This window comes from Sander lucioperca, chromosome 4, assembly GCF_008315115.2.
Source record: "Sander lucioperca isolate FBNREF2018 chromosome 4, SLUC_FBN_1.2, whole genome shotgun sequence".
Taxonomy (NCBI): domain Eukaryota; kingdom Metazoa; phylum Chordata; class Actinopteri; order Perciformes; family Percidae; genus Sander; species Sander lucioperca.
In genome coordinates this window covers 12,166,641-12,193,124 of record NC_050176.1, presented here as the reverse complement: position 1 = coordinate 12,193,124, position 26,484 = coordinate 12,166,641, and the positions used below count along the sequence as shown (strand labels likewise).

Here is a 26,484-nt window from a genome sequence, read left to right as displayed (position 1 = left end):
CTCACTCACACTGTCATTCATTTCACAAAACAATAAGATAAAATGTATGTTTTGTCATTATGTAAGCTTACACTTTATGCTTTTTTGATTGTGGTGTCTCTTTCTAGTGTTGAGATCATGTCAAATATTAAACACTTTTCTTGTCATTCCTCGTAAAGCTTTTTTGTCTTATTTTTTTTAATTTTTTTTTTTAACTGTTGAGGTCTCAGCTGGTCTCATTGCACACTTGACTATCTCTTCCAGTGAGGAATAAAACCAAATGTGGACACATTTTCATAGTGAGTTTGCCAGAAGAGAAGTGGACCTCCCTGTGCTCTGTTGTTCTTGCAGCTGAACTAGATTCTTTACCATCATCGTGTGAGATCTGAGCCCTGCCTATAATCTCATCCTTTACTGTGGCTTCATGAGGAGGTGATGTACCGCAGAGCAGCCTGCTGGGTGCCTGGCACACAATCATTAGATTAACTACACAAACACAAACCACTACTGAGCAAGTGGTGGTTCCAAGTGCCAGCTCTGCATATCATGGAGCAAATTAAATGTGAGGCATGGTCCAAATGAAGGAATAATCTAATGTCCCACCACAATAAAGGACTCTGGTGGTGTAGGGTGGTGAGTGTCCCGCTCGATGGTGTTTTAAGCCCCCAACGTCTCCTTCCAGGCAGCGCTGCGACCGTTGACTTCAAGGCACCTAACCTAAACCCTAACCCTAACCCTAACCATTGCCTAATCCTAGTGCCTTCCAGGCAGCGCTGCCTGGAAGGAGACGTTGGGGGCTTAAAACACCGATAAACGAGTGTCCCAGCACCAAGCACTGTCAGCAGACACACTTTCCATCACCCTTCCCCTAATTTTAATTCAAAGATTTGCTACTAATGGCACTCAAACTGATATATCACCACCACCTGAGCAATAGTATTATCATTGCATTTATCGACATTCATCTTGTAGAGAAGAGGTGTATAACAGTCCAGACAGATGATAATGCACACTTAGAGCGAGACAGTGTAAGATTTGTAATTACACTCTTTCTCTTACAACTTTAAGCAATAAAAAACACTGTTCTTAAATTCAACACACTTAAGTCTTTTATTTTAAACTTTGCTGAAACAGCCTTACTTGCATGGTCTGGTAGGCCTATGACCAGTAGGATAGCTCATGTGAGCTAATGTTAGCTAACATTATGTTGCTGTATAATGGACATGACTGATTCGGTTTGCTGCCTTTGTGACTCTTCTCCACTCCACGACCACACTGAAAGTTAAGTATTGACATTCTGTTGAAAATATCACAGATTCATGCCCCCCAGGTATTGATCCTAATGGCACTTTACAAGTGAATGAATCTGAAAATGTTTTCTGCAGGGTAACATGTAATACTAGTACTATTCCAGTTATAATCAACAATAGACCATACAAAGTGTTGAATCCCCTAAGTAATAAGAAGTTGACTGCAAACATAGTCAATTTAGCATCCAGTTCACGTCAGCCACAGGTAACCAAAAAAGGGGCAATACTTAACAACCTAATTGGAATTACAACTACCACTGCAATGATAGAACAGGATAGGAAAATTAGATGCGGTCTACTAAATATCAGATCTCTGTCTTCTAAAGCAATACTAGTAAATGAATTGATATCCGATAATCAAATTGATCTATTCTGTCTAACTGAAACCTGGCTGGGCCATGAAGATTATGTCAGTCTAAATGAAGCCACTCCTCCCACTCATATTAATACTCAAATTCCTAGAGGCTCAGGCCGAGGAGGGGGAGTTGCAGCCATATTTGACTCAAACCTGTTAATTAATCCTAAACCTAAACTAAATTATAACTCTTTTGAAAATCTCGTTCTTAACCTTCAGCATTCAACATGGAAAACAGTACAGCCAATTATATTTGTTGTTGTCTACCGAGCACCAGGTCCATATTGTGAATTTTTATCGGAATTCTCAGAGTTTTTATCATGTGTAGTCCTAAAATCAGACAAAGTACTTATTGTAGGTGATTTTAATATCCATGTGGACGTTGACAGCAATAGCCTTAGTATTGCTTTCAACTCACTACTAGATTCAATTGGTTTCAGTCAGAGTGTGCATGAGGCCACGCACTGTTTTAACCACACCCTCGACCTTGTGCTAGAATATGGCATCAAAATTGAAGACGTAATAGTATTCCCGCAAAATCCTTTATTATCAGACCACTTCTTAATAACTTTCGAAATCTTACTACCCGCTTATATACGAAATTAGATAAAAGCTTCTACGCTAGAAGCCTATCTGACAGTGCTATAGCTGAATTTAAGGAAGATATTCCAACAGCACTAAACTCATTAACGTGCCGTAATATAACAGAGGATCTTTATGTAAACTTTAGTCCCTCTCAAATTGATCATTTCGTAGACGATGCTACGGCCTGCCTACGGACGACTTTAGACTCTGTTGCTCCCCTTAAAAAGAAGACGATGAAGCAAAGGAAACTAGCACCTTGGTATAACTCCCAAACTCGTAAATTAAAGCAAATCTCGCGCAAACTTGAAAGTAAATGGCGTTCCACCAAACTGGAAGAATCTCGTTTAGACTGGCAAGACAGTCTGAAAACCTATAGGAAGACCCTAAGAAAGGCCAGATCAGACTACTATTCATCACTAATAGAAGAAAATAAGAACAACCCAAGGTTTCTTTTCAGCACTGTAGCCAGGCTGACAGATAGCCACAGCTCTGTTGAGCCATCTATTCCTATAGCTCTGAGTAGTGACGACTTCATGAGTTTCTTTAACGATAAAATTATAACAATTAGAGATACTATTCATCACCTCTTTCCCCCAACCTCTAATGGGTCACCTTTAACTGACAGACTGCTAGAAAGAACGACTAGACCTGACATATACTTAGATTGCTTTTATCCTATAAACCCTCAACAATTAATTCTAAAGGTCTCTTCAGCTGAGCCATCTACCTGTCTCTTGGACCCCATCCCAACGAGGCTACTTAAAGAAGCGTTACCCGTGGTTAACACTTCATTGCTAGATATGATAAATATGTCTTTATTGACAGGTTATGTACCGCAGTCATTTAAAGTAGCTGTGATAAAACCTCTACTGAAAAAACCCACCCTCGATCCTGAGGTCTTAGCCAACTATAGACCTATATCTAACCTTCCCTTTCTCTCCAAGATCCTTGAGAAAGTAGTCGCTAATCAGTTATGTGATTTTCTACATAGCAATAGCTTATTTGAGGACTTTCAGTCAGGATTTAGAAAGCATCATAGCACAGAGACGGCACTGGTGAAAATCACTAACGATCTTCTAACTGCATCAGACAAAGGACTTGTCTCCGTACTTGTCTTATTAGATCTTAGTGCTGCATTCGATACTATTGACCATACCATCCTCTTACAGAGACTGGAACATTTAGTTGGCATTAAAGGAATCGCACTAAACTGGTTTAAGTCCTACTTCTCTGATCGATCGCAATTTGTTAATGTTAACAATAAACCCTCCAATTACGCTAAAATTAACCATGGCGTTCCTCAAGGCTCAGTGCTTGGACCAATTCTATTCTCCTTATATATGCTTCCTCTAGGCAATATTATTAGGAAACACTCAATTAACGTTCACTGTTATGCGGATGACACCCAATTATATCTGTCAATCAAGCCAGACGAAACCAGCCAGCTAGCTAAACTTCAAGCTTGCATTAAAGATATAAAATCATGGATGGCCTACAATTTCCTGATGTTAAACTCAAACAAAACCGAAGTTATTGTCCTGGGCTCCAAACCCCTACGAACCTCATTAGCTGAAGATATAATTACTCTGGATGGCATTGCCCTGGCCTCCAGTACTACTGTCAGAAATCTAGGAGTTATTTTTGATCAGGATCTATCCTTTAACGCCCATCTAAAACACACCTCTAGAACAGCCTTTTTTCACCTTCGTAACATTGCTAAAATTAGGAACATCCTATCTCAAAACGATGCAGAAAAACTAGTCCATGCATTCGTTACTTCCAGGCTGGACTACTGTAATTCCTTATTATCAGGATGCTCAAATAAGTCCGTTAGGACTCTCCAGCTGATCCAGAATGCTGCAGCGCGTGTTCTGACAAGAACTAAGAAAAGAGATCATATTTCTCCTGTATTAGCGTCTCTCCATTGGCTTCCTGTAAAATCCAGGATTGAATTTAAAATCCTTCTTCTGACCTATAAAGCTCTAAATGGTCAAGCTCCTTCATATCTTGAGGACCTCTTAGTACCTTATTGTCCCACTAGAGCACTACGCTCCCAGAATGCAGAGTTACTTGTGGTTCCTAGAGTCTCTAAAAGTAGAATGGGAGGCAGAGCCTTCAGCTATCAGGCTCCTCTCCTGTGGAACCAGCTCCCAATCTGGGTTCGGGGGGCAGACACCGTCGCTACATTTAAGACTAAACTGAAAACTCTCCTCTTTGATAAAGCTTATAGTTAGGGAGTGAGGAGTTGCAGTGAACGCCTAGACCGGCGGGGCAGGGTGTATAGCTGCAGACACAGCACCCCTGCTTTTCTCTGCTTCTCTTTACAGTCATCAGATTTACCTATCGTATAATCAATAATATAGTGCCTCTCCTAGTTATGCTGTTATAATTCTAGACTGCCGAGGAAGTTCCTTCTTATGACACGCTCTTTTCTTTTGTTTCCTTTTATGCACATCCTGTCTCAGAAGTGCTTGTTACTCACCTAGCTCTGGGGAGTTTACTCCCCGGAGTCCTTATGTTTCTTCTTCGCCCAGAACATCGCCTCGGATTAGGGCGACACCAAGACCTGGGTCTTGGGTGCAGCTGTGGCTATGGACCTGCTACACCCTGCTACGCTCTGCGATTCCCTGCAATGCCCGGCTACGTCCTGCTGCGTCCACCGCGTCCACCCATGCTCTGCTGTGCCACGCTACATCCTGTACCGTCATAACCCCAACCGTCAGACACCGCCCACCAAGAGTCTGGGTCTGCCGAGGTTTCTTCCTAAAAGGGAGTTTTTCCTCGCCACTGTCGCAATAGCCACTGCTAATGCTTGCTCTTGGGGGAACTATTGGAATTGTTGGGGCTTTATAGAGTGTGGTCTAGACCTACTCTATCTGTAAAGTGTCTCGAGATAACTCTTGTTATGATTTGATACTATAAATAAAATTGAATTGAATTGAAAATTGTGCTACTGTTACAATAGCAGAGCATTTTAGCTAAATGCGAGACAGTAGTTTAGCATTTAGCATTATCCCATAACTGTCACTCGTAGCCGCAGTGGCCTTAGAGGCTGCTGAAAAGCAATTTAAATAGTCCTTTATTCATAGAATTCTTTTAATATTTCCACAAAGTGATAGTCTAGTCATAACCTGTAGGAAAACAGTAGCCAGTAACAGCCAACATCACCACTCTTCTGCCAATGTAACTAAAAATGGCATTTCTTTTAAAATTTCTATCATTCTTTTTGAACTCTGTATAACTACTTTGATTTTAATTTGTCCTTTTACTTATAGAAAGTGAAAATGATATTCTTCAACTCATAAAGGGGAAAAATAAGACCAAAGTAAGCGACTTATTAAAAGTATAGCCTATGTAATGTGACAGTGGGCAGCTGTGAGAGTTTCCACAGTGTTTGTATGTCATTCAGTGGGAATGAGGTTGGAAACAACCATAAAATACGGGTTAGCTCAGGCTCCCTGGAAAGGATGGGAAACCCAGGCGTTGTTGAAGCTTTAATCTTTTTACTGTAGATCTTTTTTTTTTCTTCTTTTTTTTTTTTAAATCTGCTGAAGGAAGCAAAGGAGTCTACATGCTGTTGTGATGAGACAATCAAAATTGCATAAGGCACTGTATAACCTGCTTGCTGCTGTTAGGGATAACTTGTCCTTTTGTTATTTATCTTTCCTATATAGTTAGTTAAAGTTATCGTATTCCCTACATCTTCTGCAGAAACTAACATTACCCATTATCTTTGTTCTGCATTAGAAAACTCTGCAGTCAAATAACAATGCCTCAAATAACCATAGTTTGTCAATTTGACGTTTATTCTTTAACTACCATTACCAAGTACTGTTAAAGGCGCAATACCGTGGTACAACCACATCTCATCTGATGTTTCCGATGCTGAACAGGTGAAAAACAAACAAGTGAAAATATTTGTCATCATAAAATAAACAATACATAACACAGCCACACAGGGACAAGGTTCAACTCAAAAGTACATTAAATTTCTGCATAAATTAGAGATCTAAAGAACAATATTCCAGAGAGGTAATATAAAACTGTACATGACAATACATTTGCAATACATTACAATATTTATTCAAAAGGCAAAATAGCACCATGAAATAAAAAACAATTCTCATTCAAACCAAAAACCACACAGTTGTAACAGTAAATACTGCATTAGTAATGTCAACAGTGAAAGCACAGGAAGCATGTACAGAGTTTTGTAGAAAGTCTGTTACCTGGGTTGATTTTATATGAACGACAGCCTGGTGGTGTACTGTAAAAGTAAAGGATGTGTTGTTCTCATTGTGCCTTCATGTCATTACTTTCTTAATTGTGGTTAAGTTTTGATCAAGGGAATTACATTTGTTACAAAAGTCAGGACACACTTTTAAAATTGTGAGCTACTCTATGTTTTATCATGGTGACATGATGCTTGTGATGGTTTACTTTAGTCTTTTTCTGTCAGGTTACGGGATCCTAATTAGTCATTTTGCATGAAGTCCCTCCCATACCATCCCAGTTTCCCACCCTCCTCCCTCTGACCCTCTTCTTTCTATTTACTGGCATGTCATTGTCATTCAACCTCTTTCCCCTGACATGTTGAGGTGTGGTGAGAAGTTGTACAGTTGTTCTGTCCTTAAATCGGTGTGTTCCTTAATTCACAGGAAGTTGTTGGAGATCTGACGTTGGTGGTCAAACAAGTCCTCCACCTCGGCACTGTAAGCATCACCTGATGAAAAAAGACAAAAAGAAGGGAAGTGGAATACATAGCAACAAGGATGTATTGAGATGTAAAAATGTACTTAAAAAAAAAAGGTCTTCACACTCTACCTGCATGGCATCCAAACATGTAAACTCGTTCTCCATCATACTTGCACCGACAGCGCATCACGTTGTTTTGGAAATCAGACTCGGCCATGTCTAAGGAAGGGTTGACCTCCACCTGTAAGAGTAAATAGACTAGAGATAAGATGCTGCAAGATTCAAGTCAGTCATCCTCCTCACAGTTAAGTGCAGCACATTTCTGATCAAACAGAATTTATTAAAGGACGACTTTCAACCAACGATATGCAAAGCCTGCTCAATATATGTATAATGGAAATGTATCCAGACTCTAGTGCGGTTCTTTTGCTATATATGGCCCAGGCAATTGAATCACTCTCACAAGTAGTTATAGCTTCCCAGATGGGCTTGTGTGTTGTATTTCCCTGTATGCAAACTATATTTTGTTATATTTGTTTAAAGTCTCCTTTAAGCATATACTTATGAATTTTTGAAATTTGAAATCATTGGTCAAAATCCAAACAAATGCCCCTTAATACTGCAGCCAAAAGTATCCACCTTCCATCTTAATTGACTGTCAATGATTCCTTTACCTATCTGGAAATAAAGAGCATTTCTTGGCTGGGAGCCGTGAGACTTTGCTGGTTGCCTGACAAAGTACCTTTCTGTCTAGATCAGGAACACTGCAAGGAGTGTTTTTTAATAAAGGGAACAAGTGACAAGTAACTTTAACTGGTCTTCCACGAGGTCAACTGAGAAGCCACAGGCTTATTGTTCTACTCTTTTCTATACAGCTCATGATGCGTAAATTAGGGGTTCAAGCGATGCATGACATCACTTTCCACGTTATCTCCGTGCAGGAAAAAAAGTGCCAGAGATCAGATGACAGTTTTGGGTTTAGATTTAAGTAGCAGCCTATCATTAAGCTGTAGCCATGGTTGGTTGCCATGGTTTGTTGTTATCCACCCTGTCTGCCTGCTGGCCATATCTAAGAAAAGCACACAAATGAATTTTCCTGATGCACACATCAAACAGATAACCTGACCACATATTCAACAAAGCAACCCAGTTTCATTTTTTTAAGTACAGTATAAATTTTGTGGTTCCAATTATATTTACAGGCAAAGATTTAAGATGTAAAATATTCATAAATATGATTCTTTTCATTACATTTTAAGCCAAATTTGGTGTCAAGAACATAAAAAAAAAAAATTACATATATATATATATATATATATATATATATATATATTTTTTTTTTAAATTGCATGTTAAGAGCAACCAATGATTTCAGCACACGTTATAGTCCCAATGTAAAACACCATATTTACTGGCAGTTGATGCCCTCTTAAAAGATCTTGTAATAATGTGAAACAAAGGGCCCACAGCCTGTTTTACAGAACAATGAAAGGTTGTCACTGTCAGTAAAAGGCTGTGAGGTTGTGCAGCTGATTTCTAAATGACGGAGCAATCAGGAGCAATCAAGCGGAGGTGGACGTGACTCATCGGTTTTAATGTATGGTCCTAAAAAAGGCTGCCACCCTGCGATTCTTGGTGAAGACTCAAAGAAACACCCAGTTGCATAAAAGACGAGCGAGCATCTGCACCCTCCCTCCATCTCTCACTTCTTACACAAATTTATGAGCAGCTCAACTACTGTTGAACCACGATCCCGACCACAAACTTTGCTGCTGGGTCACGTCGTCGTGGCAACAGTGGATCTTTGCTTTATGACATGCATGTGGTTTTATCTCTGAAGACCACTCCTGCATGTAGTTTAACCCCAGTCTACGCATGCACACGCGAGTCACACATACACATCTAGATTTTACCTAAACACTCCAAAAATAATTGGAAACTGTAAACATCATCACTTTGCTGCCACTAAGCTGCCATGAAAAAATAGAACAAATGACAGAGAGGGAGGACAGATGAGTAGGTCACCACAGCCGATTGGATGTCTAGAACAAACTTCGCTTTCAAACATAAAACTAAATGTAAAGTGCTGACAGAGCTGTTCCACCACCAATAAGCATGCACGTTCTGAAAGGGTGGACTAATAGCAGGTCTACTTTCTATATACATCCAGACTAAATTCCCTTTCCTTAAATACCCACACACCCTTAAAACTGCCTACATACTGTACACCTGAATGGTACACCAGCCAAGAGCCATTTAGCTCAAATTATAGTCTTTTATCACAGCTTTTATCTCATGTGTGCCTTCAGATGTTGAAACTGCTCTATTTTTTTTTCTTTTTTTTCTCACTTTAATGCCTAAGATGTTGCTTAAGCTACTAAAATGATGGATTTCACCATAAAGATTGAGAGAAAGGTGGATTATTCTTTTCCTCAGCATTTTTATTCGACTAACAATTTCACAATTAACTTTATGGACAGCTAAGCGGACTGTGCGATACAATCATGGGATATTTAACTATAGTAACTTTTTGTTGTAATAAACAAGCTTCCTAACCTGGAAGACGTATTCGCCAGGTCGTATGTCTGTAATGTCGATCCACTGGCAGTCAATATCGTGGCGGTAGGTGTCCCAGCAGCCAACTGAAATACCCTGCTGTCCCATGTTATAGCAAGCATACCGCTTATGGATACCTGGTAGAAGAAAAAAAAACAAACAGTTGGAAACACATGAGGCGAGATAAAAAGGGAAGACTATGATGTGTAAATCTTCTTTTTATGTCATTTGATGTGGATTTAAATTTCTACAACCAGCCTGGAATTATAGCAAAATGATTTAAAAACCAGATCTTTTTTTGGGGACTGTCAAATGAATAGAAAGAATCTGAGCTGCATAAAGCTGTCTGGGCTTTGTGAAGCCAAGATCAATTTAGGCTTGGCCTCTGATCTTACAGCCTGCCGCCTGGCTTTGAATGGTCATTATGGGATTTCAGTGTTGCACTTTTAGGTTTTCTTGACTCTCTTGTTTGTTCCCTCGAGAAGCAGATTTATTTGACATTAATCTGTAGTCATGTCGTACCTTCAGGGCAGTAGGTGTCCTCCAGACAGAAGCTGGCCTTGTGACCCTCCGCCACCTTGGTCCCATTGAGCGTCAGCAGGTCATAGTGGGTGAACACCTCAATGCTGTGGTAGTGCCTGAAAATATTAATATGTGATGGAAGTCAAGAAAACTTGTGGCTCAGTGGTTAGCACTGCTGCCTCACAACAAGTAGGCACTGCAGGGTTCAATTCCCAGTTTGGGCAGGGCCTTTCTGCGTAGAGTTTGCATGTTCCTCCCACCATGAAGACATGCATGCTAGGTAACTAGGACTACAGTTGAAAATTAGCCGGCTGGCTAACACTGGCACATTTACAGAAATGTTGATTAATGTGCATTGTCCTCATGAATAAATCAATCTTAAATGATAGAATGTTGGGTTACACTTTACTTGAAGGTATCTACATAAGAGTGACATGACACTGTCATAAACATTATAAACAAGTCATAAACGTTTATGACATAACGCTTCTTTTAGTAAGTGTCATTCGGTTTTTGTCATGACAAGTTATGGTTAGGGTTAGGGTTAGAGTTAGGGTTAGGGTTCATGTATTATAACTGTGTCATGACAGTGTCATGACGTCACTCTTATGTAGATACCTTCAAGTAAAGTGTTACCGAATGTTGTCAAAGAGACAGAGCAAGATCTCGCTGTACTTGTTGCTGTTTTTGTTCACACCTACATCCTCCTGTGGAAAAAACAACAACAACCCTGAGGTTTATTTGAAATATAGCAGCCATAAATCCTGGTACGTTGTTGCGAAGGCGTCAAACAGACACGGACAACAATTGTTAAAACACAGAGTGGGCACATAGATATCGGTTTGGTGGTGCTTGTTCTCTCATTACAGAACCATTCCCAGAACAGACTGTACTAAAAGTCAAACCATGTGTTTGCTGGTTGGGGAGGTAGTGATTGGATTGCTGAGCTGTGCCTCTCGTTCTGGGACACAAAACCACAACCGCTGAGATAAGAGGCCAGGCTGCATTCACGGCTCTGACTGTAACAACTGGGCGGCCAGTGAGGAGGATGTTTATTGTAAACATCATTTTGGAGGATAAAAGATTGTGTTTATTGTGCTAAATAACATACTTTTATATGTGTTTGGTTATTTATAGTCCAGATCTTACATCCATCATTTGCTGCAGTCATTACATTTATTTTTTAACCTCTGGTAGCATTGTTCAACATTGTTCTTTCTAAAAGACTTCTGTTTTCTCACGCCACCTCATAATGATGCCCAGTCCTGTGCCATAGAGAAGGTTATGCAGCTTCATTTCATTTCCAACCAAACCCTGCAGCAGCTACAATCACCATATAGTCACTCCCTATCTGGCTGAAGGCGTAAAATGAGCAGCTGTTGGTCCAAATGAAAACCTGAAAGCTCCTCTAAGTGACACAGTGACTTGAAGCAAACACTGTAAATGTTAAAGAGGAGGGTGTAAATGCCCCCCCCCCCCAGTCTTACCTATGACACTGGTGCCATGTCCAACTTTCTCTGGAGGCTCGGGGTCGGAAGTCGGCGCGGCCCATGTTCATGATACGGGAGGAGAAGCGCAGCAGGCGGCGGTGTCCGTAGGGCCAGTTCATCCTGGCGGCAGAGGAAGACAGGCAGTTCTCCTCATTAGCGCAGGACAGCAGGTGGAGGGGTCGGTCCTCCAGGTAGGCCGTCTCCTGGACGAGCTGAGCATCCAGGACAAGGTCAGGAGCGGCTGCAGGGGCCAAGGGTCAGAGTTTCATTAAAAGAGATCTCTAGAATTGCATTCCCATGACATTGTGAGACAGTTAGAAAAAAACGTATCTTTTTGTTCTACGCATTTTTCTTCCTTGTCAAAACCTGACGCCTACATTACCCACAATGCAACTCAACTGCCGACAGTTCAGTCAAACGCTGCGATTCATTTACCTCAGAAGTCAGAGTCGGGAATGATGTCACACCCAAGTTAACCGCGTTCCAGTACAACAGTCAAAAAAATGATATTTCACAGTGGGGTTTGCTTCAGTGTTAGCAACACCAGTGGATAACTATGAATTACGTTGTATTTTGTGCAACATGTCCACAGATAGAAGTTGGACAGTAGCCTACTTTGTGTACAACTGATTCAATGAGACACAAATAAGACGGAAGTGCTAATAAACATACAGCTTTCACTACTGTTGCTACGCAGAGCGCTCTCCTGACTTTCCAAGTTGGAACTTCCCAGTTCAAATGGACACCAGAAGAAACAGGTGTGTTATGCTAGAAGCGGCTAATGTAGCCTCAAGCCACTAGCCTCAGGCAGATTTGAGGAGCTACAGAGGTCTGGTAAGTTCACTTCTTTCTAACTCCACACCACACCCCAAGATTTTTTATTAATTCAAGACTTGTCTTCTTAAGCCTCAAACAAAGTCCTACATTTCGCACAGCACACCCCCCCCACCAGGATTTACAAAAGGCTTTATACACCTTTTTCGCAGAGCAGTACTCCCCAAGACTTTGATGTGTTGGATCTGTGGAGTTCCCCTTTAACAAACATTGCACAACAAATACAAATGTGTCTCTGTGGTTGCTGGTTTTGGACTCACTTTCTACACATGTGACTCCTGCAGCTCTGCCAGCTCCTCCTCTGGGACAGTACACGTGTGTGTTTCTGCGACACTGCTGGATAGACATCTCAGTGCCGATGCAGTGCGTTCCACTCAAAACCACCTCACCAGCATCTGAAGAACCAGGCCAGTACCAGGTCTCCTGTACAGAGACACAAGAAGAGAACAAATTCATACACAAAGTCATTAGATTTGTGCATTTGTGTTAAACACTTCTGGATTTGTAAAAAATATTTCAGAGCTGAAGGCAAATTCTGCTATAAACAAAGAAACCCCATTTTTTTTATAGGAGCTATCAGTACACATAATCACATTTTCCACTCTTTTTCACTATTTTAAAACTGCCTCTTAAATGTTCCCAGAAGCCCCCCTCAAAACACACTCACGCTGCCCTTTCCATGCACAGTTCTATTTTCAGTCTGTTTGCTCTGTGAATTTATCCAGATTTCTCTTCGCCTCACTTTCCCTCTTTTATTTTCGGTGCGCTGGAAGTGGACGTTTGAAAAGCCTGTAATTACCTCAGGCCTCGGTAATAACACAGCACAGACTAACAAACAAGGAGGATGGAGAGAGGAGAGAGAGAGAGAAAGAGAGAGGGAGAGAAGGAAATATAGGAGCACAGAACAAAAGCTTAGAGACGAAAGAGGAGAATGAAGCAGAAAATTGCATACAACATGATCTATTCTGTTGTTCACCTGATGAGCACTTGAAGCAAAGCCCAAACCCAGCTGTCGACAGACCACCATGGCCTCGTTGATGCCCCAGTTCTCACTGCAGATGGAGCCCCAACGCTTCACCCCTCCGACCTCCATCAGCACCTCCACACGGCCCTCTGATGGTTCTCTGCCTCCTGCCAGACGCACCTGAAGGTTATGGGAGGAGAAAGTGTTTTCTTGTCAGTCCGTGAATACCGCTTAATGCCTGTCCGCATAAATGCATGTATTTGTGTGTTTCTCACCGTGGCCTGCATGCCAGTGTTGGGAACGTTGCAGCGGACTGCTACATCCTGGTTGTGTTTGCAGCTGTAAAGCGGCACCTGTCTGTAGGCACACTCTGTAATCGAGTTCTCCCTGCCTGTACACTGCACGCTGTTCATGTGGATGGGGCCGGTACCTACAGGAGAAGGGCGTAGAGTTGATTAATTCATGTGTCTTACGAACCACGTGCAAAAAGACAGGCTTGCACACACACACGCACGCACGCACGCATGCACGCACACACACACGAACACACACACACACACACACACACACACACACACACACACACACACACACACACACACACACACACACACACACACACACACACACACACACACACAGGGGAATTAAAAGCCCAGACATGATTGGGACCTCTGATGTGGCTCTGAAACTGAGCTTAGCCAGAGAACTTTCTGTCTAAATTACTGTACACTCTGTACTGCACACTGCCCACCAGGGCCATGCTTTATAAACCAAAATAGATACCAAAATGGCCAAACGGAGGAAAATCTTTGAACACATCTATGTTGGCGTAGGTGTGTGAGGCCCAGGCTAAAGCCCTATAATTTGGCCTTAAATAGCTGATGATGTCAAGTCTCTCTTTGAGTTGCTCTCCTCTAACTGTGCTACCGATGAACCTTCACATTGCTCTGACAACACACAGATCCATCTCTTACATATTTTCACACAACTCTGGTAAACTGGCCTAAGACATTAAAAGCCACAGTGCTCCATTTAGACATTTAACCATGTTCATTATTCAGACACAACTGAACCATAGCACCTACTTTTATTTAGTCCTAAAGCACTCAAATAAATTGCCATGAATGACTTCATTAAGTTAAGCAGAGAGAAGGAAATGCAGCCACCATTATAGGACATGCTATGTGCTCATTTGGGCAGAAAGATAATGGGAGGAAATGAATGTGATTACAGTTACTGCAGAGGTGCGGCAAAAAAAAGGACAATAACTGAGTGTGTGAAAGTGGGGTCTATTTCCTAGGAAAATGTTTAACTATTATTGCTGGATAACTTAGCCGCTATACTCTCATGCCCACAATAAAAGCAGTGCCAAAGTAATCACAGTCTTTCTGAACGTTTGGTCCTGCTCGGCGCTAATTGCCTGACATCCTGATTTCAAAGCTGTGCTAACTTTTCACACACAGCAGGTTTATTTTGACAACAACAAATGCCATTGTTTTGGTCGCTGGAACCTCCGAGCATAGTTTACACTTGTATAATTGGTCATGGGTAGAGTTCCTCAACAATCAGCTTCTGCGATAGAAGTAGAAGTCAGGCTGTAAACAATTTCTCTGGGTTTATTTGTCTGCTCTGGTTCTTGGAGTGCTGCGTTTAGCAAGTGTTTAATCCACATGTGTCAAACTCAAGGCCCGGGGGCCAAATCCGGCCCCTTGCAAATTTTGATCTGGCCCGCATATCAATTTAGGTTTACAGCAAATTTTGGCTCGACTAGTTGTGCACCACACCAAAAAAAATGAGGAAACTGTTTTTCATACTGTAATTATGCGACACTGGCGTGCAGAATTTGACAGATTTGCCGACTTTGAGACTCAGAATTCCCCGCAGAAGCAGAGAGTTTTTTAATATTCAGGCTGTGAAACAGGTTGTGGTGAGTCAGCTGGGTGGTAGCTGCTTTTAGAAATGTAATGTTTGTTTTTCATGACTTGCTAAATTCTACGATGACTAAGAAACTTTTTTGCTGACTTTTTTAGAGTTTTATGTTGACCAAACTGTATGGGAGAAAGCTCTATGAGACATGCAAAAATACAAAGTTAATTGACTTTTTTTGTTAAATAAAAGCATGTCAATAAACTCAACATGTCTGGCCCTCATTGTGATCGTCATTTCCAGTGTGGCCCTTAGTGAAATTGAGTTTGACACCTGACTCACTGAGCACAACACTGATTCAAAGTCGGTACCCTTAAACACATAAGTGGTCATCAGATCTGTAGCAGGGACTCTATATGATTTTATGATTCTGCTCACTATGGGACAAAATGACTAAGACCCAGTTATAGTTTTGTTCAAACAAATAATCGTTTCCCACCATGACCTCACTATGCATGGTGAGTAAATGCATTACTGGAAAGCACCAAAAATACTTCAAAGTGCACTTTGGGTACACTATGTGTGTGGCTATGTTTATGTGTCCTATCTTACCCTGTCCCAGGTGAGCTTTGGTGAGTGCCTCTTTGGCCGTCCCAAAGCCCAGCTCTCTGCAGACCACGCTGGCTGCAGCCATGTCCCACAGGTGGTCACACACGGTGCCCCACTTCCCCTCCCTCAGCACCTCAACACGGCCCTCCCCGAGCCGGGGCCCCGCCTTGAGACGCACAACGGGCTGAAATGAAAAAGGAAGAGTTTAGATGCAAAATGGAAGTTTGTGAAGTGATTTAGAAATCTTATACTTGTAGAGCCTGTCTGGGTCTGGATGCTCATAGCTACATTTTCAGATTTAACAGTTAGACTGCCTAATAAGAACTAGATTTCAGCCTCTTAGGGATATTTGGGCTGCTTCTTTGGCTAGACTGAAGACAAAAGATGACTTTCTCTACACAGTCCAATGAACTGCTTGAGGAAGAGAATATCAAAGTATCAAAGTTATCATTTTAAAGGAATAATTTTGACAAATACACTTATTCACCTACTGGCTAATAGGTAATTGAGAAGATTGAACCCACACCCAGGAGAGAGAGTGGTATCAATCTTGTCATCTTAACACTCGACATGAAAGCGATTAAGCATTTCCCAACGTGGAAATAAGCGAATCAACTGGCTGTAGCTTCAGATTTAGCGAACAGACAGGAGAGTGGTATTGATGTGGGCAAGAAAACAAATAAGCATATGCAATATCAAATATCAAATCAAAAAATGATTCCATGATTTTTCAGAATCTATTTTTTCCAACTTCCACCTCCGCACTGACCGTCACGGCGGGCGGTGCAGGTGCTCTGCCATAACGTGTGAACTGGGACCCAGGGACACAGCGGACCACAGCGTGCATGCCATCGCGGCACGGGACATCACTCCTGGGGAGGGACAGCTGGGCCTGGCACTGTGACAGAGAGACCTCCTTGCCCTGACACTGCACCTTCTCCACCCAGTAGGCCTTCTTACTGATCTGCGTCCTCAGCCTGGAAAGGGAAAATATGGAGGAGGCAGAGAAAGCAGAGAGAGACATGAGAGGTATATTTATTGCTAATGAACTTTAAAACCCAAGTTATATCCTTCAAAAAGCATATGTTGATTTTACCTGGAGGAGGGATCAGCTAACTTGGAGTCCCACAATTTCCTGAAAGAGAGAGAACATCACACTCTTGAGTTATAACTGTGCTTCTTTACATCCAGTAGACTAAACAACCAGCTGTCCTATACACTCCCACGGTCTGCTCATGTGCCCAATCTCATTTTTCCTCTTCAATTTTCCTTAACATGCATATACTCTTCCATTCTGTCTATCAAACCTTCAATAAACAAACTGAAAGCTATGAAGGAGACACAACATGCTGGGAAGGGCGTGTGTGTGTGTTTGGATAAACATAGCCCTTATGTAAGCGACAGGGAGGGAAAAAGAGAGAGGGAGATTTACAATAACAGATCACATAACTCCCTCTTACCTCTCAAACCACCACCTTCTTGTCATTACTTTTTTAGATCTTCCATTTCTACATTCATGAGTATTTCTGTTTCAGTGTTTGTCTATATGTCTACAGTGGATGTCTGGTTTGGGGCATCCATGTGGAAAAAAATATATGAATAAGCCACTATACATTAATCCCTTTTGAGAAGCCTTATTGAGGTCTGCCAACTCCAACAGGGGTTTCTAAACTGTGTCTAGCTTCAGGGGTATTACCTGAAACTAGAGTCAAATTCTAAAGGGAAACAGTGTGTATACACAAAATGGGCCCCCTACGCCTGGGTGCACGCACACACACACACACACACACACACACACACACACACACACACACACACACAATGATACAACCTAAAAAAGTGAAGAAAAAAATGGGTAATTCAATAAAAAGAATGATTCACAAACCAGGCTGAGTCTGGGAAGTGTGACACACACACACACACACACACACACACACACACACACACACACACACACACACACACACACACACACACACACACACACACACACACACACACACACACACTAGAGCTGACCACTTGCATCGGCCAGTGTGACCACAGACAGGTGCAGCGTGACTGACGCCCTTCATGAATCTGTGAATCTGAGTCACAACACCAAGTATAGACAGGAGGAGAGTTTACTGTACAACCAGATTCATGATGCAATTAAATATTTGGCTACCTAAAACGGAATATGTTTCCTCTCCAGGAGAACCCCAGTATTCCGGTAATCTACATGGGTTATTATGCACAGTGCCAATATTAGATGAGAAATGTGTTTGAAGTTGGAGGGGCCTAGAAGAAAACCCACAATAAAAACCCTGAGCCAGACAAACTACTCTGTGGAAAGAAAATATCTGGCTACTTTTTACTCTGCCTGGAGTTACTAGTTTCATAAAACTAAATAACATATTGCAGAGAGTACAGCATCTCTCCTTCTTTCTCTGTTCTTTACTTCCTTACCATGTTTCTGTTCTTTTTCTTTCTTTCAATCCCCCTTCTTTCCCTCTTTTCTCATTTTTTCTCCTGACTTTGCTTGTTTTCTTTTCTCTGTCATTCTTTCCTACCTTCCTTCCTTTCTTCCTTCCTTCTGTTGCCCTTCCTTTTTTCTGTGTTTATCTGGTCTGAAAACATCAACATCCCTAAAACTAGAGATACCCCCTCTGCAAGGGAACAGGGCACATACAATGGTATATATAAAACAACAGAATGGATCTAGAAGGGTAGAGTTCTCTGTATGTTGATAAGAAGGGAGACGGATTATATGGCTTTGTTGTGCATTGCAAATATGTATATGTATTTGTGAGTTGTGTGTGAGGGTGTGTATTTGCTTGTGTCTATCTGTGTGTGTCTGCACAATTTAAGATGTTTCATAACTTGGTGGTAAATATAAGAGACAGACTGTAAGGGGGTGTTAGTTCATGGTTTCTACCCATATAATTGCCTGCTCTGCTTGGCAGTGTCTGCTGTGCGGTCGAGCAGTAGCATGTTGGTTCACACACACCAGACATGGAAATATGCACGTACATATCAACTTTCCCTGCCTTGCCTCTGTAAAAGCAAAGCTCTTTAAAAACCCCAGCGTTGTTACCCAACGCATGCTGGGAAACGAGGAGAGAGTGATGTAAGTCTCTGTGAACTGGGCAACTTTTATGAGCATCGCCTAACTTCACAGGACGAGGTAAAGCATGTTCTTTTGGTTTTCACTTAAGACAATTAAGTTGTCCTGCTGAGAGCTAAAAGCACGGTGGATGTTGCTCTTTGTTAGGTCGAAACACAAGTTGGAGCTGAGTTGAGGCTCCTACAAGGAGATTTTAAGGACGGGTAGTGAACCACAGCATCAAGCCTCGGGCACAACAAACAGGTTGTGACCACAGCACTGCTGACTCATTTTAACCAGAAGAAAACTTTCTTACTTCTCAGGATCTTCAGCCCGGTGCCAGGTTTTTTATGCAACTCTGACCACACAATACCATAAGCCATGTTGGAGAGAGGATCTGACTGTCAGGAAAGCAGAGATAACCTGTTATTATACTGCCTGAATGCAAAGCTGCCTGACTGGAACAATCGGCTCACTCAGGAGACAGCAGGTTGCTACACAGGCTCCACAACAGCCTCTAGACAGTCCCATCGACCTCCATGTTACAAACACCTTAAAGGGGTCATAATGATGTACTTTCCATGAAATGTGGGTTTTAGCATAATTGCCACAAAGGCATACACAGTCTTTAAAAAAAGAAAGCTGAGGAGGGGAGAAGGAGCAAGGGGTTAAAGTAAATTAGAAGAACTGAAGTTACTGTCAGCCTCAAAGAGAGTGTGGATGTGATGAAACAAGGGAGCTGGAAAATAGCTTTAGCGCTTGCCTTTTGTAAGCACAGCAAAGTGGGGGAGTATTTAAACAGCAGTAAAAATGCACTGAGCAACTTAACAGGCAGAGACAAAGGCAGTCACATCAAAAAACAACAAAAAAACAACCACATGGCCAGAGAGGGAAGTGCTGACACAGCAAAGGGTGTGCAGCAGGTTCAGTCAAGAGAATATTCTAGTAGATTTCTCAGACCATAATTACAGCTGTTCCAGTGGACACAAACCCCAAGGAAGAGCAGGCATGGACCACTGCCAGCATAGTGGGTAGCACCAGGAAGATGTGATGTGACTTATGCTTGGATCAATATAAACAATATAAATAAAGAGTCTACAGTCACGCTAGCGGCTCTGTGCAGCTCTCTTAACAGGGATTTGGTCATACACCAAAGTATTGGATAAATTAAAATTTTTACCTGATGATGAGTTAAGGGATCATTCAAGTTATTACAATTCCTCCTGAGGGGGACATGAATGTGTTATGGCAATCTATCTAGTAGTTGTTGAGACATTTCACAAAAAACAAACCAAGATGTCAACCTCATGGTGGCGCTTAACAGAAGGTCAGAGGATCACCAAAGTCATTAGAATAAAGTCTGTGAACCATAAATGTCTGCACCACATGTTATACATTTAGGAGATGTTGAGATATTCCACTGGATAGGTGAAAACTTTGACCATGCTGGTGGCGCTAGAATTTTTGAAATTATTGAATTGATCCTCTGGGTAACATGAATGTCTGTGTCAAATTTCATGGCAATCCATCCAATAGTTGTTACGACCAAAAAAACATTTCAACCTCCTTTTGCCGCTAAAAGAAAAGTCAAGGAACCACCTAGTGTGCGTCATCCTCTGAGGACCATGAATGTTTGCACCAAATGTCATGGCTATCCATCCAATGATTGTAGGGACATATTTAAGTCTAGGCCAAAGTGGTAGACAGGCCGACCAACATTGCTATCACCAGAGCCACGCTGCTTGCGTGGCAAAAAAATGGCTGTTGTCGCTAAATATAAAAATGCATCCCAATTTCTACCTTGGGAAACATTTTCAAAAGGACAGTCACCAACATAAGTATCTGCTTCAAAATACGTGGACACATCTCTTAAGATGCCTTAAAAGAGATAAGACACTATAAGAGAGATGTATTCATTGCTAGGCTGTGGCCGTGGTGGTGAACAGGGCAGCTGAGGAGAAGCAGCCCGTATCCTGCCGCAGAGCAGAGCAGGACACAAGGGCTAATTATTGGCGACATGGAGAGACAGATGGTGCAGGGCAGGCCAGTACAGTCGCCCTGTTAGCCAAGCCATAAAAAGACCTCTGTGGGCAGACAGACGGACACACAGAGGGTTGTGTTTGCATGTGCACGAGCTTGTGTGTGTATTTATATTTGTTTGTATGCGCGCGTAGATTCTGGACATAGTTTATGTAAGGTCTTGTAAGATGCTGTGCGACGAGGGTGGAGGCAGGGATGTATTAGCATGTGTGTGTAAGTGAGGTATTGAGGTTTTTCTATGGTATGTGTGTAAGGGCTTTGAAGGTTAGTGTAGGTGCTAAACGGGTATTTATGGCGAAAGTTGGAGGGATGAGCTGGATTTATAGAGACAGATTCAGCATAACAACCTGACATTATTAGTTGAGGAAATGATGAGTGTTTGAGGGACAATAAATAAGTTTAAAAAAAAGTTTTATTTACACAAAGCTGAAGTCTCTTTTCTTTGTGTATCTAGCCTCTGTACTCTAGCCTCTGTAACTCAATGGGTTTTCTGTCTACATCTATGACTGTACTACTGAGTAAGATAGCACATTGTTGTGATTCAGCAGCTCCCATGCAGCAACTAACTAACAAACTAACAAACAAAATCATCATTTTGTCTTTGTACAGTAATAGACACCAGGTTTAGACACCTCATCACCATCATTCGCGTTTTCAGTTTTATGTCGAACATGTTAGCAAACAGTTGCCTATTTTTACATCTAGCAGATACGGTGCAACATTATGATTCTTTTGGAGTTTATATCTGATGAATCCCAAGCAAATATTCAAATATGGTTTGGCCTCCACCAACTCCTGAGGGAAACATCTGGCACTTTAGCGGCTAAACGCTCCTCTATGTTCACCAGTTAGCTGTCATGTCTATCTGCTGTTTGGTGCTGGCTAGATAGTGTACAGAGGGGTTTTAGAGCTAATAATAGTGATAGAGATCAAATTGCCTCGATGGTATATCTACATAAGATAATAGAGGTGCGTCCTCAGACTTTCAGACATGCCACTCTGCTTTAGAAAGTGCTGCTGCACACAGTTTTCCCTGGGGGTTTCTTAATTATATGAGATTAGAAACCATGTAAGGGAGGTTTCATGTGAAGACACACACCATGATGATGATGATGATGATGATGATGATAATCGTGTACTCTGGATCTGACATTAATAACATACTCTCTAAGACTATTTTAAAGGTCTGTGTAAGGGGCCCACTCAGCCAATGGGGCAGACAGGCCTGGCGGACAGCCGGGCTCGGCTAATGCCACAGTGGACATGTCATGCCAAGTGTGGTTTGACTAATGACAGCAGTTGTGGTTAACCTCTATACTACAGGGGGGATGGAACAGCAGTCCAGGCATGGGGCTGCCTAATCCGTGAAGGGATGTGTAGTCCACCGCACCTTTCCATCCCTTTCATAACCACACATACACACACAGACACACAGACACACACAGACACACAGACACACAGACACATAGACACACACACACACACACACACACACACACACACACACACACACTCTCTGCGACTCGGCCGTGTCCACTCTCGCACACTCACCTGTAGGCGTTTTGGTCAAACACTTCTGTAGCAGGGAATCCTAACATGCCACAGACGACACGGCTGCTGCTGAGGTCCCAGCCCTGGTTACACACATGACGCCACCTGCCAGCATGCTTCACTTCCAGCACTCCCTCCGTCACCAGACCGCCATGGTTGCTGGACAGCACAGGCCGTAGTCGAGCCTCCTCTATGTGAACCCTATCAGATCCCTGCAATTTTTTAAGATTGAGAATGGACTGCTTTGTCCTAAATAAAGACTGCCACCACAGGATAGATCTTTGTCAAACACACTAAAAAAGGATCAATTTAAGTTAATAAACATGACTTCATCTTTGCTCAAACAACACTTTGTTTAACTAAATATCTGCAGACAGCACGCAATGGAGAAGAATAACATGATAAGATGACATGCTATGTCTCTAATCATCACACTCTCTACTGTACTCTTCCACATTACATAGGCAGCAGGAAGGAAACTAACAGAAAACATAGTTTGTTTTATGTGTCATGATACATGCCATGATGATTACAAAATGGTTGAGAACTGTAAACTCTGCAAGTTGAAAAGAAAGAAAACTAAACAGAAGTGATAAATGTCTTGCAATTTCCTCTGGTCTGAATTTCTTGCACGTTTGAAGGAAGGCACTGTTGAGCTTCTGGTGGTTGGGTCCTAAACATAAGGCTGCATAAGAGCTTGATCTGGATAAGGTCTGGTTTTAGTTTTGTCTCTAATTAGACATGTCCACTAGCCTGTGGCTCCACATATGACATTTATGTATGGGAGCCTGAATAAAGCTGGATTGGGCTACTTCTTTGCAGTGTACTGGAGGTTATGTTTGTCTATGTGTGTGTTTTTACCTGTGTGTAGTGCACATCAGTCTCCAGTTCCACATATGGTTCGACATGGTTCCCACTGAGCTGCTGATGCCTGTCACTCCTCCGCTCAGACTGGTGTTGGGACTGCCTGTTCGTCTGTCCCTCTGCCTCTTGTCTCACGGCTTGTGGATCGCTCCTCGCTGTGTCCTGTCTCTGCCTGTAGGCTGCGCCGTTTGCTAGACGTGAAAGTAGCTGGTGCCCTTGTGGCAGAGCTGAGCTGACCTGCGGGCTTGCTCTGGAACCACCTCGATTCCGTTGCAAGATCCGGATCTCATGGCCATTTTCTTGCGGGGAGATGATGCTGCGACGGGAAGAAGTTGGGTTGCGATGGAGGGCGATCTCATGGCCTCTTGCAGAAGATGAGGAGATGTGGGCTGGGGGTGGCACAGACTGTGGCAGCGGTGGTGGGTTTATCTGTACTGGCTGGTTTGGCTGGTGCCTGGAGGATGAAGGAGCCTCCTCCACGGAGACAGTGGGTGAGCCAGGTCTTCTTTCTGGGCTGCAAATGACCCCCAGGTCCTCAGCGTGGGTGCAGTCATTGATTCCCCAACCATTGGAGCGACAGTTAGCAATGGAGAGCTCCGTGCCCGTACAGCGCACATTGTCCAACCAGATCAAACCTAGCAGCAACAAAAGGCAGTAAGTTATTGAATCAAAAGAAATAAAACTTTAGTAGTAAGGTATTCAAAACTAAACTCCATTGGCTGGACATACCTTGACCCTCGCCAAACTTGGCGCTGTGTGCCCAGGTCAAGCCGCGTTGGAAGCCCAGCTGACGGCACACCACATTGGCCATATTAAGATCCACCTCGTCATCACACACTGTACCCCATGCGCCATTGTAGAACACCTCTACACGTCCCTCGTTGGCATTGCGACGGCCTACGCCTGCCAGACGTACACGCACCTCCTGAGCAGACACCGGAGGGGGGTAGAGGAGAAGCAGGAGGAGGAGTGTGGACAGGGAGCCCAGGCACAGCATCCTGGAGAGCCAAAAAAAGCAGAATGGAGAGATGAGAAGAACAGATGGGAATGGAGGCGTCGTGACGTTAGGTAGGCCTAAGGAGAAGTAAAACATTGCAGAAAACAGAGAAGATGCATGTAAAGCAGTAGGCCCTAAATATATATGCACATGTTACCACAAAAATCCCAAAAATCACACAAAACCATGGAACTAACATTCCATACCCTGACAAAACATATAATTTGAAACTTCTCCTCTAACCCTAATGGGACAGTCTGCAGTAAAATGAAAGATTGATAGATGTTTTTATCCTTTAAAATAATCAGAGTCATTTAAAGGACAGTCAGAGACTTGAGAAACATCATGAAAATGTAGCCCTCAGTCGGAACCAGTCAGGGCAAAGGGGGTAATAACCAAAGCTAAAAGTAGCCTTGCAGTCCAGCCAACGGAAACTTTGGCTTTCCACAAACCCTCAAGCTAGCTGCATGCATTTAGCCAACAGACACAAAAGCAAATAAACACCGTCATAAAAATGTTCTCACACATAAATAAAGCAGCTGGTTAGCGTCCGTGAGAGACGTTTTGGTTAATGAGCAATGATTAATTCATCCTGAGACCACCCCTAAAAACCTTTTCTTCTAATCGAGAGGAAGACAATGACCTACATAAACATTTATCAGTACAAATATATGTTTAAAAAAAGCAACAAGCCAGACTCATGAGGCCTAAATTAAGGAGAGATGAGTGTGGATGATTTCCGGCAGCTGCAGGAATGAAATCCTGAATAATGGACTGAAGCAAAATGTGAGAGAACAGTTGAAGTAAAGAGAAAATGCTGAAGTTGAACTTACCTGTTGATCTCAGCCTGGAGTCGCAAGGAGAAAGAAGGGAAAGAGCACTGGAGGAAAAGAAGGATGTGAGTTTGGTCCTGCTCTCTATTCTCCTCTTCTCCCTCCCTCTTACTTTTTCTGTCACTCCCTTGGATCTGCCACTTCATCCATCCCTCCCATTTTCTTAATTTAAGCAACATTTTTCTCCTTCACCTCCTTCTCTTTTTCTTTCCATCACCAAATGTCCATCAAAGAAGTTTTGACCACAGAAATCAATAAAAACACATAGGAAAGACAATCCAAACATGATATATGCACTTTATATTTTTTTTCGCTCTCCAGATGTAAAATCAGACTACCAACTTTTTGATGATGTTATAATAATTTGTACATCACAGACTTGTCAACACTTGTCACGTTCCCCTAACGTGTCTGAAAAGACTAAAAGGGCGTGCATTCTTAACGCAAACAATGGTAAAATCATATGCACACACACACACACACACACACACACAGACACACACACACACACACACACACACACACACACACACACACACACACACACACACACAGACACACACACACACACACACACACAGCGGCACTGGTACCATCCCATGCCCACAGTTAGTGGTGTGATGAAATAAATACTACGTGCTCCACAGTAGGAATGGAGCTGCCTGTCTGAACTCTTTCTCTTTGCATAAAGTTCAGTTTCATAACATCCTCAGTCGTGGCACCTTCTCACAGGAAGGAAGTTCTCTCTAAGAATAGAGATGGACGGTTGCTTTATATTTTACAGTAAATAAAGAAGAGCAGATATTTCTAAAGATGAGGTTACAATGCTTTAACACTTAATGAATTCAACCTAAAACTGAATATGTAATAAAAATAAAAATCCACATTAATGTATGCAATTTGTAGAAATTTCAGGATTGTCTTTACTGTAAAAGTTGTGAAGGTCCTTGTTTTGATGATATAGGGCTGTGTTTCAATGTTCCTTTTGTTAGAATACTTAATTAATATTTACCTTCTTTAATATGATGTAGCTCTGAGTGCTCAGCAGTGAGACAACATGAAAGATGTGTTTTGGGATTAGAACAGATTTAAAACTTGTTTCATATAATAATAATAATAATAATAATAATAATAATAATAATAATAATAATAATAATAATAATAATAATAACATTTTGTGTGTGTTATTTTAACAGTTTACATGTATATGTAAAATATTTTGAGATTTTTATGGTGCTTGTGTGGTGGAAGTCGGCTCACTGTAATCAGATGTGACAGGAGACGAGACATTGAGGCTCAAGAGCTCACTCTGGTGGAGTAAATCATTGCAATAGTTGAACATTAGT

The 26,484-nt window shown here is 42.1% G+C and overlaps 1 protein-coding gene across 2 annotated transcripts; it reads right to left on the bottom strand.

Moving 5' to 3' along the window:
- Nucleotides 1-6,008: 6,008 nt before the first annotated feature.
- LOC116042730 (lysyl oxidase homolog 4-like) lies at nt 6,009-25,310 on the bottom strand. Of its 2 annotated transcripts, XR_004897165.1 has the most exons (16): nt 25,139-25,310; nt 24,038-24,306; nt 23,306-23,943; nt 22,445-22,656; nt 16,865-16,903; nt 16,538-16,745; nt 15,772-15,952; nt 13,566-13,720; nt 13,303-13,470; nt 12,587-12,749; nt 11,490-11,733; nt 10,003-10,118; nt 9,481-9,617; nt 7,054-7,165; nt 6,792-6,952; nt 6,009-6,732 (listed from the first exon to the last, which is right to left on the bottom strand). XR_004897165.1 is itself a non-coding variant. In XM_031289047.2 (15 exons), the coding sequence occupies exons 1-15, from the start codon at nt 25,282-25,284 to the stop codon at nt 6,882-6,884; spliced, it is 2,859 nt and encodes a 952-aa protein (XP_031144907.2). In that variant the 5' UTR covers nt 25,285-25,310; the 3' UTR covers nt 6,739-6,881. The 2 variants fall into 2 exon arrangements, 1 of the variants encoding a protein (XP_031144907.2); XM_031289047.2 differs by lacking the exon at nt 6,009-6,732 and having other exon boundaries at nt 6,739-6,952.
- Nucleotides 25,311-26,484: the final 1,174 nt, after the last annotated feature.

Coding starts and splice junctions, on each gene's coding strand:
- LOC116042730 (XM_031289047.2), bottom strand. CDS start 25,284: ATGAAGTGGCAGATCCAAGGGAGTGACAGAAAAAGTAAGAGGGAGGGA. Junction 13,471..13,565: donor ACACTGGCATGCAGGCCACG/GTGAGAAACACA, acceptor CATAACCTTCAG/GTGCGTCTGGCAGGAGGCAG. Junction 10,119..11,489: donor ACATGGCACCAGTGTCATAG/GTAAGACTGGGG, acceptor TAATATTTTCAG/GCACTACCACAGCATTGAGG.